Genomic DNA, 14,463 nt, shown 5'->3' with positions numbered 1-14,463 from the left:
TAGTATAGCACTATGGAAAACAGTATGGTAGTTCCTCAAAAAATTAAACATAGAATTATCATTTGATCAAGCAATTCCACTTCCAGATATATACACAAAAGAACTGGAAGCAGGGACTCAAACAGATATTGCATACCAATGTTCATAGCAGCATTATTCATAATAGCCAAAAGGTGGAAAATATCCCATTATTCATCCACGAATAAGTGAATAAACAAACGTGGTACACTCATATAATGGAATATTATTCAGTCTTAAAAAGGAAGGAAATTCTGACACATGCCACAACATGGGTGAACCTAGAGGACTTTAGGCTAAGCCAGTCACAAAAAGAAAATATTGAATGATCCTACTTATATGAGGTACCTAGAGTAGTCAAATTCAAAAGATGCAAAGCAGGGCCGGGCGTGGTGGCTCATGCCTGTAATCTCAACACTTTGGGAGGTGAAGGTGGGAGGGTCACTTGAGCCTAGGAATTTGGGCAACATGGAGAGACTTCATCTCTACAAGAAATAAAAATTAAAAATTAGCCAGGCATGATGGTGTGCACCTGTGGTCCAAGTTAACTCAGACGGCGGAAGCACCAGTATGGTTTGAGCCCAGGAGGTTGAGGCTGCAGTGAGCTATGATCGCGCCACTGCACTCCAGCCTGGGCAACAGAGCAAGACTCTGCCTCAAAAAAAAAAAAGACAGAAAGTAGAATGTTGGTTGCCAAAGGTTGTGGGAAGGAAGGAATGGGGAGTCATTTAATGGGTATAAAGTTTGTTTTGCAAGATAAAAAGAGTTTTGGACATTGGTTGCACAACAATGTGGATGAATTTAATGCCATCAAATGACACTTTAAAATGGTTAAGACAGTAAATTTTATATTGTATATATTTTACCACAATTAGAAATTAAAATTAAATCACTACTGATTTTATTGTAATATCACACAAATATAGTTGAAACCCATGGGAAAGTCATCGCAGTTCAAACATGTAGATCCAAACATAAGTTTTTTCAAAGCCCTTTCATCTCTTCTAACATCCTAAAGAATAAGCATATATTCTTTTTTCCAGCTACATGAAAAAGAGTATCAGTGACATCACAGGAAAGTTTCCTATAAACCAGAATTCTTTGTGTGTATGTGTGAGACAGGGTCTCACTCTCTTGCCCAGGCTGGAGTGCAGTGGCATGATCTCAGCTCAGTGCACCCTCTGCCTCCCAGGCTCAAGAAATCCTCCTGCCTCAGCCTCCCAAGTAGCTGGGACTATGGGCACACACCACCATGCCTGGCTAATAAACCAGAATTCTTGTCCTAACCTCCAACTTCATTCCCTCTGTTATGCATTAAATGTCTATGCCCCTGCTCACCACCCACCTCCTGCCCTGAATTCACATGTTGAAGCCCTAATCTACAATGTGATGGTATTTGGTGGCAGGATCTTTGGGAAAGAAATAGATCCAGAAGAGGTTATGAGCATGGAGCCCTCATGATGGGATAAGTGTCCTAATAAATAGAGGAAGAGCAATCAGAGCTTTCCCCAACCCACTCAATCCCCACCATGTGAGGACACTGTAAGAAGGCAGCTGTCCACAAACCAGGAAGACAGTCCTCACTGGGGAACTGAATCAGCTGGCACCTTGATCTTGGGCTTCCCAGCACAGACTGTGAGAAATAAATGTCTGTTGCCTAAGCTACCCAGTCTACCATATTTCACTATAGCAGCCCAAGCTGACTAATACACCCTCCCCAACCAAAGTCTTAATCTAGGACAATAGCTCTCTGAACCATCTCTAAATTTCACTCATGTTGTACTGTCAGTGTTTTGTCTATGGCTAAAAACTCCAAGTCAGGAACCCCAAGTAATTTTCTAATGAAAAGGCCTTGTCTAAGTTGTAAATACCTTTTTAGTAAGTTCAGGGCAATATATTTCTGGGCTTTAACTTTCCTTTCTTTATTCCTACATTATTGTCACAAAGCACTGCTAGACATCTTTGATACTTGAACAGTCTTACAAGTAACTATTGGTTTTATAGCAAGCATGTTCACGACACATTACATTTGCATCCCACACAGAATTTAATAGAGTGTCTCAGTTTTAAATATGTGATGAACCTTACACTCAAAATGACAACATAATTTTATCTCAAATTCATCAGTCAAGAGATGTTTGTATTACCATTAATATAATCCTTCTAGTTTTCATTACCAACCCATATGAATTTACAACAAGCTTAGGGTTCTCCTAGGTCAACCATCACAATGGTTCTTCCAGGTCTTCCATCCCCGACTGATCAATACAGCAACATGATGTTTCCTAATTATGTAATGAATATTGAGTTCCATGTCTCAGGAAAAAGCCACTGCTGGAAGAGCACCAGCCTTTCTAAGCACTGCGGAAGGGAAAATGGTACCTATGCCATAGTCGCAGAAGGGATGTAAGCAAAAAGCAGGCCAGTGCTGTGCCTAATCTTCTGCATCCCAGGAGAATGAGAGAGGCAGCAGCCTGGCAGGGGCACAAGGAAGTTAAGAGAGAATCTAGATGTTTCTTTCCAACTTACACTCCAGTAGTGCAATAGAATGAGGGCATCTGTAAAGCTTAAGGTAAAAACAAAAACCAGGTCAGTCTAAATGCTGATTCAGCAAGGTCCCCCAGGAGGTTCAGAATGCCTATCGTCTGTAAGGGTTTCACCTGTCCATCCTTCATAAAGGCAAAGTATTCACACATATTTTATGATTGTCACATGCAGTGTCCCTCTCAAGTACTGGGAAAACAAATGTTCAAACATTTGAATTTCATGCGAAGAAGAAAACACAGAGTTCAGAAGAGCTTGGAAAGAAAGATACCTTATTCCATTCACTTGTGATTCGTAATATAATGCAGTAATCATTCCCTCTTTTCAAAGGTGCATTATAATATTCCCCATAGTACAGCCTGTCTCCTATAAGTATCTCCATGGCATCATCTGGAACATCTTTGGCCAGTAGTTCTGCAGCCACGTATCCATCAGCATCAGAGGCGTTGCTAAAGAAGGAGGAAGTGCCTTCAGAATCACAAGAAAATGTGCTTTGGAGGGCCAAGGGAAGCACTAACACCTGATATGAACTGGAAGAAAAAAACGGAAGTGTCCATCAGACCCTTGCATGGGGAGTTCATTCATTCATTCATATTTATTGAATACCCGCTATGAGATAAGCCTTTTTTTTTTCTTTTTTTGAGACGGAGTCTTGCTCTGTCACTAGGATGGAGTGCAGTAGTGCAATCTCAGCTCACTGCAACCTCCACCTCCCGGGTTTGAGTGATTCTCCTGCCTCAGCCTCCCAAGTAGCTGGGACTATAGGCGCATGCCACCACGCCCAGCTAGCTTTTGTATTTTTAGTACAGATGGGGTTTCACCATGTTGGCCAGGCTGGTCTCGGTCTCTTGACCTCATGATCCACCCACCTCATCCTCCCAAAGTGCTGGGATTGCAAGTGTGAACCACTGCACCCAGCCGAGATAAGCCTCTTTCTAGGTACTGGAGACACAACACTAGACAAGAAAAAGTCCTGGCCCATGTGGGATTTATGGTCTGACAGCTCCAACCATCATGCAATTCCAGTTTGAACCTAAAGGGTTAATGCCAGATGACACGGGGCAAGGGACCTCTCCAAGTTCTGGCTGCAGAGAGATGCCAAGTACATCCTGTTTAGCTGGGAGAAGTTGTTGCACATATCACTGCCCTGTGCTGTGTGTGTGTCATCAAGTTGACCTAATCAGTGATTTTCACGTGGGCAAATAAAGCCCAGCTGTGCAAAGGGTTTAGCAGTCACATGGAGACCGAGTGCCTACCACAGTGAATGTACTAAGTCCGGAAAAAAGGCTGCAGACAATCATGTGGTGACCTGAAACAGAACTCATGTGATTTACATTCCCTACAGTTCATGGGCTGATACCAAAGTTCATGTGAAATAAATGAGACGCCAAGAGTGCAGAGTCACCATGAGTTAATCCAGTCTGACAACATCCTGAAACAGCCAGAACAGTAATATGTCATGTATGCACTGTAAAAACTGTTCCCCAATTGTGGACAGAAAAACACACTAACAAATGGGTATTGTTTTTGTTATGTGTTTCATTATTCATCCCATCAAATAGAAAGCCTAGCAGTGAAAGGAAGTGTGAGAATAAAAATGCACTGAGAATGGATCACGCTTCCCTTCAATTCCCATCTATCCAGTACTTAGCTCCTGCCTCTAGTACCGTGTTGAGCATCTGCTGTCTCTATCAGGCTTGATAGCAGGGATCTGAATGACTGACTCTTGTATTCTTGCAAATCCTTGCACAGTTCTTTGGTAATGATAGCCCCCCCCGACCCCCGCCCCGCCCCTCCGCCACCAACAATGAATGATTCTTGAGTTGAAATTTCAGAAAAGAAGAAAAGCATACATCAGTGTGAAATATGATTAGGGTAATTTCCAAAACTCATTAGGCCATGTAATTCTATTTTACCAGTAAATTTGAATTTCCTGCTTCACATGCCAAATGCCCTATCTCCTGCTTCCTAAGAGCCCATGAATCATGAGATTAAGAAGAGGGAGCCCACCTCCACAGTGGGTGTTGGATATGGAAAGTCTCCCCCCACTAGGTTCCCAGACATCCTAGGTATCCTCGGGGCACTGATTTTCTTTCTTTTCTTTCTTTCTTTCTTTTTTTTTTTTTTTTTTTTAGGAGGGAGTCTTGCTCTGCTGCCCAGGCTGGAGTGCAGCAGTGTGATCTCAGCTCACTACAACCTTTGCCTCCCAGGTTCAAGCGATTCTTCTGCTTCAGCCTCCTGAGTAGCTGGGATTACAGGCACGCGCCACTACGCCCGGCTAATTGGTTTTTGTATTTTTAGTAGAGATGCGGTTCCCCCATGTTGGCCAGGCTGGTCTTGAACTCCTGACCTCAAGTGATCCGCCTGCCTCTGCCTCCCAAAGTGCTGGGATTACAGGTGTGAGCCACCGTGCCTGGCCAAGCGTCCTGATTTTCATAAAGTCTTGGCTCACTTTCAGCCAAGGGCTTTCTACAAAAGAGACAAAGTAAAACCTGCAGGGCAATAAGTTGTCACCACCAGTAAACATTTATTAAGCATCCACTGCCTATAGGGAACACCTGTAACAACAAACTTGCCCCGAGACTTGAAAACATCCCTATGTCATAGCCGCAGGTAAGACAGTAAATGTTGCAGCACCTCCATGCTGTCCATAAGTACATCTTCAAATCCCTCTCATCTTTCCATGCAGGTGGTGGTGGTCAAGGCTCACCTGTGCCCATTTGGTTCTGTACATTGCTCACTAGAGGCATCACTGACAGAGTATGAAGCAGCTTCCCAATTAGCCTGATCGTAATCAGCTGTGTTGCCTGATTATTATACAAATTCCCCGACCTCATCCCAGACCTACTGAATCAAAATCTCTAGGAGTAGAGTCTGGGAATCTGTATCGCTGATAAAGCACCCAGGTGATTCCTATTATCTGGCAGGTGTGGGAGACACGAGCATTAAGGCACCCCAGCAACAGGCTCCATCCTCTGCCTAACATCAGCAAGCTCAGGAGAGGCTTGGTCCCAGGGACCTTGCTCCATTATGTACCCCAAGACATTGTCCCTAAACCATGCAAGAGCAGACTCAGGCCTGTCTCACACACTGGCAAAGCCGCTACCCCCCAGCTCAAACCAGGTAGTCAGGCTTAGGAAACCATTCTGCCTGCTGGTAATTAGCCATGTGACGTTAGAGAAGCAACTGTGGCTGTTTGGAATATGACTGTTCTGGAAGGACTTTTCTCCTCTTTTTCACTACCACACTCCCTCGAATGACTCACAGATCTCCACTTCCTGTTTTGGAGGCGCTGGCCAGCATCTAGCCACAAAGGTAAGCTGTCATTTGGCTTTTCTTTTTGCATTATGTCATTATTTGACATAAATGTCACATTTGTTCTTGCAAATGCTCTCAGGAAGTGACCTCACAACTTCTGTTCTCTTTATAATGACAGAATTACAATGCCTTCTGGTAATTTGTCAAGAATCAGAACAATTTATACAATGTCCATCCCTGGAAAGATCTTTGCACATTTACTGAATTTAAATGAATCTAAAAGCAGGAAAACCCTAAGTTTTATTATAAATGGATATACAGATAATATCACCAGACTTTCTTTTTTGTAATTTTATAACATCTCGCTTTTTTTTTAACCTTGATTTTACTGAAGGGTCAGGAGAGACAAAGGCAAGGTTGGTGAGGCCATGTACATTTTCAGCTCCTTGACCTGGTGCTGTGAGCAAGCTGTTCATCTCTCCACTCCAACCTCAATCTTCCTCTCTAAAAAAGGGACTGATGCTACTTTCCTAATCCTGCCGTGACCTTTGCAAATAAACTATTTAACTGAACACAGTGTAGTCCTCCAACTGAGGTAAATTAATTCCATCCTAATGCCATCTGGAATCCCAGAAGCAGTCATTAATTACACAGTGTCTTGCCCATAACTCAATACGAGAAAAGACAAAAAGATTTACCTAAATGATCTTTTCAGAAACCACTGCACATCCCGCAAGATCAACCTTACATACAGGGCAACATATTCTGCCTTTGAGAAATGGAATGATGCCCCTGACCCCCCATCCATAAAGGATATATTATGAGACATGAGTGCAAAGGACAATCGTGACATGTCCTAAGCACGTAACCCATGTTTGCCCAGTGACCAAAGGAATGGATTTAATTTCTTGAGCTAAACTGCCCAAATGCTTGTATATATGGTCCTTTAGCAGTCTCTCTATGTGGCCAGGTGCGGCGGCTCACGCCTATAGTCCTAGCACTTTGGGAGGCCAAGGTAGGTGGATCACCTGATGTCAGGAGTTCGAGACCAGCCTGGCCAACATGGCAAAACCTTGTCTCTACTGAAAATACAAAAATTATCCAGGTGTGGTGGCGCACACCTGTAATCCCAGCTACTCAGGAGGCAGAGGAAGGAGAATCAGTTGAACTCAGGAGGTGGAGGTTGCAGTGAGCTGAGATCGCAACACTGTATTCCAGCCTGAGTGATGGGAGTAAGACCCCATCTCAAAGAAAAAAAAAAAGTCTCTCTCTCCATTAGAAAGGATGCTGGTTGGGATTAAAGGCCACTCTGTACCCAAGGAAACAAAAGAGGCCCCAGCTGCATTGTTCTAACAACCCAAGTACAGCCACCAACACAGAAGTCTTCTCCTCACCAAAATCAAAGTTTCCAAATCACTCCGTGGGGATCACTGGGCAACCATGGAGAAAGGACAGCTACTGACCTGATTGGTCCATTTTTCTCCTTGGCTTTCCTCAGTCTGAGGCGTGGTAGAGGTCCTCCGTGCACCGTAAAAAATTCTACTTCCGGCAGGGGAGGCTCTGAAAACATGTTGAAAAGAAGAGAAGGGGTGTGATCGGAACAAGTAAAAAGCAGGACAAAAGAGGTCCTCGTGAGGGCTATTAAAAGGAAAGTTTTAATTTCAGAAGCGAGGCGCCTATTCTGTACATGCCACAATGTGGATGATCATGCTAAGTGAAATACACCAGGCACAAAAGGACAGATTCTGTACCATTCCACTTAGATGAAAAATCTAACATAGGCAAATTCACAGAGAAAGAAGAGATTGCTGGGGGTGGAAGGGGCATGTAGGGAATGGGAACATATTGCTTAATGGTCACAGAGGTTCTCCTTGGGGTGATGAAAAAATCTTGGAAATACACAGTGGTGATGGTTGCACAACATGCCAATAAACTGTGTGCTTCAAGATGTTAAAATGGCACATCTTATGTGTATTTTGCCACAATAAAAAGAAGTGATGAGTATACTGTGGCACTGGCAGAGGATAGATGTGGCGGGCATTACAGTTTGCTTGGTGGGTAGATTCCTATTTGGTGGGGAAGACCACCACATCAGCCTTCTATATCCTTTATAATCACAGAGCTCTCTGTCCTTATTTTCACGCTCCCAGCAACAAGATTTCCCAAATAGGTTTCCCATCAGGAGGAAACTACACTGACTGGCTGACACCAGCGTTCTTGCACCTCACTGGTAGTTAGTCATGGTATAAATGTGCTAACTGCCATTCTGCCTTGTGGGTAACATGCTAAGTAAGACATACTGGGCACTAACCATTCACACTAGAGGTGTTGTACATATGCCTCATCTTACTTAATCTCAACAGGGCTACCAAGTGGATGATGTTTGTAGAAGCAATCATTTGCTCCCTCTCGTGGGGTTCCTACCCATGCAAGGTAGGAACTTTTTCCCTCTCCAAAGTATTGGGAAAAGAGCTTGCACCTGGCCTTCCATCCATCCCTGTGATTTGTGAAACAGCTAGCTCCCACGTGGACCCATTCTTATTTTTTTTATTTTTCTTTCTTTCTTTTTTTTTTTTTTTTTGTGAGGTGGGGCTGCCTGAAGGCAGAACAGGTGATTTCCCACCTTCTAGTCCCACTGTCCATCTCTAGGCAAACCTGAGTCAAGGTAAGCCTGAAGCCTGGTCTACATTTGCCCTATAGCCAGGGTTCCCAACCCCAGGTGGTGGACCAGTACCAGTCTGTGGCCTGTTAAGAACGAGGCCACGCAGCAGGAGGTGAGCAGCAGGTGGACAAGCATTCCCGCCTGAGCTCCACCTCCTGTCAGATCAGTGGCAGCATTAGTTTCTCACGAGAGCGTGAACCCTATTGTGAACTGTGCATACAAGGTATCTAGGTTGTGCACTCCTTATGAGAATCTAATGCCTGGTGATCTGAGGTGGAACAATTTTATCCCAAAACCATCCCTCTACCCACCCCAGTCCGTGGAAAAATTGTCTCTGATGAAACCAGTCCCTGGGGCCAACAAGGTTGGGGACCACTGCACTATAGCTTCAACTTCCCCACAGGTGGGGCACAAAGTGTAGGTATGGGAGGAAGTTCAAGAAGCTTCATTTTGGCCAGGTGCAGTGGCTCATGCCTGTAATCTCAGCACTTTGAGAGGCCAAGACAGGCAGATCACCTGAGGCCAGGAGTTTGAGACCAGCCTTGCCAACACGGTGAGACCCTGTCTCTATTAAAGATGCAAAAATTAGCTGGGCGTGATGGCACACGCCTGTAATCCCAGCTACTCGGGAGGCAGAAGCAGGAGAATCACTTGAACTGGGCAGGCGGAGGTTGCAGTGAGCCGAGATCATGCCACTGTACTCCAGCCTGGGTGACAGAGTGAGACTCTGTCTCAAAAAAAAAAAAAAAAAAAAAAAAAAAAGCCTCAGACCCAAACCAGTTTTACCAGCAATAAAACTGATTACTTTGATCCCTCTCTAACGTTTATGTATCTTCTTCAATTTCCCTAAACTCAGAGGTGGAACAAGTACAGTTATTATCTTAGAAAAACTCATTTTATAGATGAGGAAATTGATACATGAGAGATTGTTACTTGTCCAAAGGCCACACAATTAGCAAGTAGTAGAGTCAGAATTTGAACTCATGCTCTGCTACACACCTCTCTCATTCACCTTGGAGTATCTTGAAGATTTGGTTCTACCAATAGATCTGGCAAATTTCCATTAGCTTTGAGTGAATTAACAAACTCTACTTTAAAAACACTGGCCAGGGACCGTGGCTCATGCCTGTAACCCTAGCACTTTGGGAGGCAGAGGTGGGCGGATCACTTGAGGTCAGGAGTTTGAGACTAGCCTGGGCAACATGGTGAAATCCTGTCTCTATTAAAAAACACGAAAATTAGCCAGGCATGGTGGCACACCCGTGTAATCCCAGCTACTTGGGAGTCTGAGGCAGGAGGACCGCTTGAAGCTGGGAGCAGAGGTTGAAGTAAGCCAAGATCGTGCCACTGCACTCCAGCCTGGGCAAAAAAGCGAGACTCTGTCTCAAAAAATAAAAATACGGTGAAACCCCGTCTCTACTAAAAAAATACAAAAAACTAGCCGGGCGAGGTGGCGGGCGCCTGTAGTCCCAGCTACTCGGGAGGCTGAGGCAGGAGAATGGCGTGAACCCGGGAGGCGGAGCTTGCAGTGAGCTGAGATCCGGCCACTGCACTCCAGCCTGGGCGACAGAGCGAGACTCCGTCTCAAAAAAAAAAAAATTAAATTAAATAAAAATAAAATAAAAAATAAAAAAATAAATAAAAATAAAAATAAAAACATTGAATACCCAAAGATTTTACAAACCCATCAACTCCAAGAAAATGATCCACTTGCCACAATTACTGCAGAGTTAGAGGTCTACCCAGTGTGGCTCACATCAGAGAAGCTAGACTGCAGTTAACTGCAGAGATAGTATGATGTAGTGGGTAGGAACATAGGACTTAGGTTGCTATCCTGGTTCTATCACTTACAGCTCCAGCAGCCTCATCTGTTAAATAGAGGTAAAAACAACCTCTACCTCTGAGGGAATTAATGAGCCAATTAATAATGATTAACAATAATAGTTAATGAGTCCACACAAGTAAAGAGAATAAAACAGTGCCTGGAGCACAGCAGCCCTCGGCGCCTGTTGGCATCTGTATAATATCACTTGAGCTACTAGTTGCCAATTCTATGCTAGGAACTTTGCCTCTGCTGTTTCAACAAATCCTCACAGCAGCTCTGCGTGACAATCATCTCTATCTTATCAGCGAGGAAATCAAGGCTCAGGCCGGCTGAGTCACACCACTAGAAGACGGCCAGCTGAGCCAAGTGTGGGACTCAGGGTAATTTGACTCCAAAGTCTCCTTTGCTACATTGCCAGGCTATGACAATGCTTGTGTTCACTTTGCCTGAGATTAAACCATGACCTAGAAGGAGAAACCTGGAATTACAAATCCCTGAGGAATGAGAGACCTCTGTGCCATCCCCAGCCTGAGACGGTAAGGAACAGAGCTTGGGGGTCCTGGGGGTGTCAAACAACAAATATCTCTTAATTAGCAGGTTCAAAGGGAAGGGATGAATAGAAAAGAAAAAACTCAGAAATGACCCCAGGAGAGAGGTCATAGGGACAGGTTTAGCTCCTTCCCAACTTGAGCACACAGGAAATGCCATTCAGGGGGCTGTGACTTGTGATATAGAAAGAGGGTTCCTCACAGGACAGAGGGTGGCAACAGAAGCCAGGCAAAAGAGGCAGTGTCCCTAAGTCAGGGCTGGAGAGGCATTCTGCTGAATGCACAGGGGCTTGAAAGAAAACAAACGCGGAAGAGACCACGGAAAGCTACAACCCTGTCATTGTGAAACTCCCAAAGATGGGACACCCTGTGCCTGAGATTCTCCGAGTTCATACACGTTGTCTTTTCATATGCTACATACTTTATATGTATGTGCTCAGCATCCCTTTTTCTGTGGAGAGCGGCCCTTCTCCTTCCCACATGGTTCTTATGGGGCCCGCATTCCCAGTACTCCAAAACCCCACTGGCCCAGGGCCCAGGGATCATGGATTGCCATTCCCCAGTCAGAAGATGGCTCAAAAAGAGCAATCTGTTTAACTGTAGGAGACTGGAGGCTTTTTGTTTTTGCTATTTGTTTGTTGTTGTTGCTGTTGTTGTTGTTTTGTTGTTTTGGGTTTGTTTTTTTTTTTTTTTGGAGATGGAGTCTTGCTCGGTCACCCAGGCTGGAGTACAGTGGCACAGTCTTGGCTCACTGCAATCTCTGCCTCCCAGGTTCAAGCAATTCTCCTGCCTCAACCTCCTGAGTAGGTGGGATTACAGGCATGTGCCACCATGCCCAGCTAATTTTTGTATTTTTAGTAGAGATGGGGTTTCACCATGTTGGCCAGGCTGATCTCAAACTCCTGACCTCAGGTGATCTGCCCACCTCTGCCTCCCAAAGTGCTGGGATTACAGGCATGAGCCACCACGCCAGGCCTAGAAGATTGGAGGGTTTTATTCTTCTTCTTAGATTGTAAGTACCAGGTAGGCCAACAGTACAATGTCCATCCTCCAAAGTCTGGCTGGAAGAATTTGGCAGAAAGAGGGCCTCATGGCTGGAAGAGCAATGGGGCCGTGGTGACATCACGTGTGGCTGGAGCTTGCTGTCTCCAAGCGAGATCCATCCTTGGCCTTCCCAGTTCTGTGATCCCACAAATTCCACCTGCTTAAGCTGGTTGGAGTTGGGTTTCTGTCCCTTGCAACCGAAAGAGCCCTGACTATAGAATGCATCCAGCGCCTTGGTATTCTGTGGAAGGGCAGAACCCTCAGCTGTGTACTGGCAGGAATTCTGGTGCTAGGCCAAGTGGACATAGTAGGGAAGCGGTCCTTATGCATTTGTGTAAGAAGAATTGCTGTAATTCCAGGCACATCCTAAACCGCTTGGGTGGTGGAGACAGTGAGGACAGCAGGACGAACTGCCTTAAGAACTCCCTTTAGACCCTGGACTAAACCACCCCTCCTTCAAAGTCCATCACTGCATCAGCTCAGTAGGGCAAGGGAGGAAGGGCATGATGGAAGGAAAGAGAAAGATATATTAAAAATATATGTATGAATGCCTCCCCCATCCCCCCACCCTAGCCCTAAACCCTGCCACTATGAACCGAAGGACTCTGAGGCCAAAATAGATTCTCAAGACTGTATTTACCAGATTAGAAAATAGCTTTGGGGTAGAAACCCTCAATCTCAAATTATAATAAATAAAAACTTAGACCTGCCTGGACCTTTACAGTTGTTAAAAGCACTACCATATATATTATTCATATATCTGCATTCAACAAACACTCATTAGCCACCTCTGCCCAGGCTCTGTGCTAGGCTCGGGGAGACAATCACGGAAGACATGGTTTCTGCTTTCCGGGAGCTTGGAGTGTAATCATGAAGACAGTTTTATAAAGAGCTGTGATGGAGTTATACACAGAGCGCTGTGGATGTGAGGAGCAACATCTAACTGAAGGCAGGGAGCTGAGCCTATCAAACATGGAAATAGACATCTGCAGAGGCATGAGGTTGCGGCAGGGAGGGACAGAACTACACGGAGTTCCTGGCTGAAAGGTTGAGGTCTGGCAGAGTAGAAGTAGGTGGTCAGGTTAGAGGGGTAGGTGTGGGTCAGATCTGAGAGATCTGAGGTTCTGGAAGTAATGAGAAGCCGTTTAAAGATTTTTAGCAGGCTGGGTGCAGTGGTTCATGCCTGTAATCCCAGCACTCTGGGAGGTTGACGCAGGCAGGTTGTTTGAGGCCAAGAGTTCAAGATCAGGTTGGGCAACATGGTGAAACCTCGCCTCTACAAAAAATTTTTAAAATTAGCCAGGCACAGTGGTGTGCACCTGTGATCCCAGCTACTCAGGAGGCCGAGATGGGAGGATTACTTGAGCCCGGGAGGTGGAGATTGCAGTGAGCCAAGATTGCACCACTGTACTCCAGCCTGGGCAACAGCTAGACCCTGTCTCAAAAAAAAGAAAAAAAAATTTTAGCAGATCTGCACAAAAATACAATTTAGAGAGCTGATCGAAAGATGAACAGAAAAAGGGCAAAAACACAGGTTGTCCAATAATCTAGGTCGGAAGTGCTTGAGGTCTGCTGCAAGTGACAGCACAGAGAATGGACAAGAGGGGACAAACGGAAGCCTTGCTCAAGGGAGAGACGGCAGGAATCTGGCAACCAAGTCAGTGGTGATGTCATTTACCAAGTCTTGGGAAGACGAGCAGCAGCTCGCTTCTAGGTCCGTTCAGGCTGAAGTGTGTAAGGAATCCTCCAGCAGGCTGTTAGAAACGTAGGTCTGAAGCCTGGGAGCAAACCCTGTGGTGGAGACACAGAGGCAGCTTACGGGGAGGAGCGAAACTGGCCACCAGGGAGACGGTGTATCTGAGGACAGATGGGGGCCAAGGGCGGACCACCGAGAAACCCAGGCTTTAAGACCAGGTGGAGGAGGAAGAGAACTTTGTGGCCTTTATGAAACAGTGTTAAGTCTAGAATTTCTCCCAGGGTCTCTTAGACACTGCAGCATAGATCACGTTTTTCCTGAACCTGTGGGATTGCCAGGTGCCCCAGGAGGTCACCTGGAAAAGCCTCTGCTTAGAGTCTAGGCCTCACATCACTCGTTTGTTGAAATGAAAGTCTATGCTATTTTCAAGAGCAGTCCAGAGAGAGATTCCTTAGGATACAGCTGAGAAGACAACAGCTGGATTCCTGCGGCAGTGATGGAGGAGAGAGGAAAAGCCCCCACATGTGCCCTGGGAACATACCCCTTCCCTTTGAGATCTAACTGCCCTCAGGCCCTTTGCCATCACTGAAATGCCCTTTCACTTGTGATGTTTTGTTGTCACAGTAAAATTAACGTTTTCTATTACGTATTTCCACTTCTCAGCCCAGGTGGAGATTAACTGGTTACTCTTTTCTGTGTCACAACTCCGAGCAGCCCCCCGCCCGCCCGCCCTGCCTCCACTGGCTCTTTTAAGTTACTCCTCTTTGTTCTTCCCCAAGAGTAATAATTCTAGTTCCTCTAATCTCTTGGCTAACATTTTAAAACCACCCAGGAGCAGCAGAGCAAAGTGCTCACTGAGCTCAGAAGA

The 14,463-nt window shown here is 45.3% G+C and overlaps 1 protein-coding gene and 1 long non-coding RNA gene across 15 annotated transcripts in view; one reads left to right on the top strand and one right to left on the bottom strand.

Annotated features, from left to right (window-relative positions):
- Positions 1–14,463, bottom strand: part of SUSD1 (sushi domain containing 1) — a 136,158-nt gene that overhangs the window by 15,452 nt on the left and 106,243 nt on the right. For 7 of the 13 annotated variants that reach the window (XM_077968337.1, XM_015117072.3, XM_077968336.1 and 4 more), the window contains 2 exons: positions 7,284–7,380; positions 2,834–3,092 (listed from right to left, as the gene is read on the bottom strand). The exons of 2 other annotated variants lie outside the window; for them this stretch is intronic. In XM_077968337.1, coding sequence (XP_077824463.1) covers positions 2,834–3,092; positions 7,284–7,380 — 356 coding nt within the window. The remainder of the gene's footprint in view (positions 1–2,833; positions 3,093–7,283; positions 7,381–14,463) is intronic. 4 more of the 13 variants (XM_077968338.1, XM_015117073.3, XR_013405649.1 and 1 more) reach the window with 2 other exon arrangements.
- LOC106993642 (uncharacterized) overlaps positions 9,282–14,463 on the top strand; it is a 29,009-nt gene continuing 23,827 nt past the window's right edge. Inside the window, exon 1 of one of the 2 annotated variants that reach the window (XR_003723171.2) lies at positions 9,282–10,843. This is a non-coding gene — a long non-coding RNA (uncharacterized LOC106993642). The remainder of the gene's footprint in view (positions 10,844–14,463) is intronic. The other variant, XR_001439926.3, reaches the window with a different exon arrangement.

This window comes from Macaca mulatta, chromosome 15, assembly GCF_049350105.2.
Source record: "Macaca mulatta isolate MMU2019108-1 chromosome 15, T2T-MMU8v2.0, whole genome shotgun sequence".
NCBI classification, from domain to species: domain Eukaryota; kingdom Metazoa; phylum Chordata; class Mammalia; order Primates; family Cercopithecidae; genus Macaca; species Macaca mulatta.
Note: the sequence above shows the minus strand (reverse complement) of the source record. Positions and strands in the feature narration are given on the sequence as shown.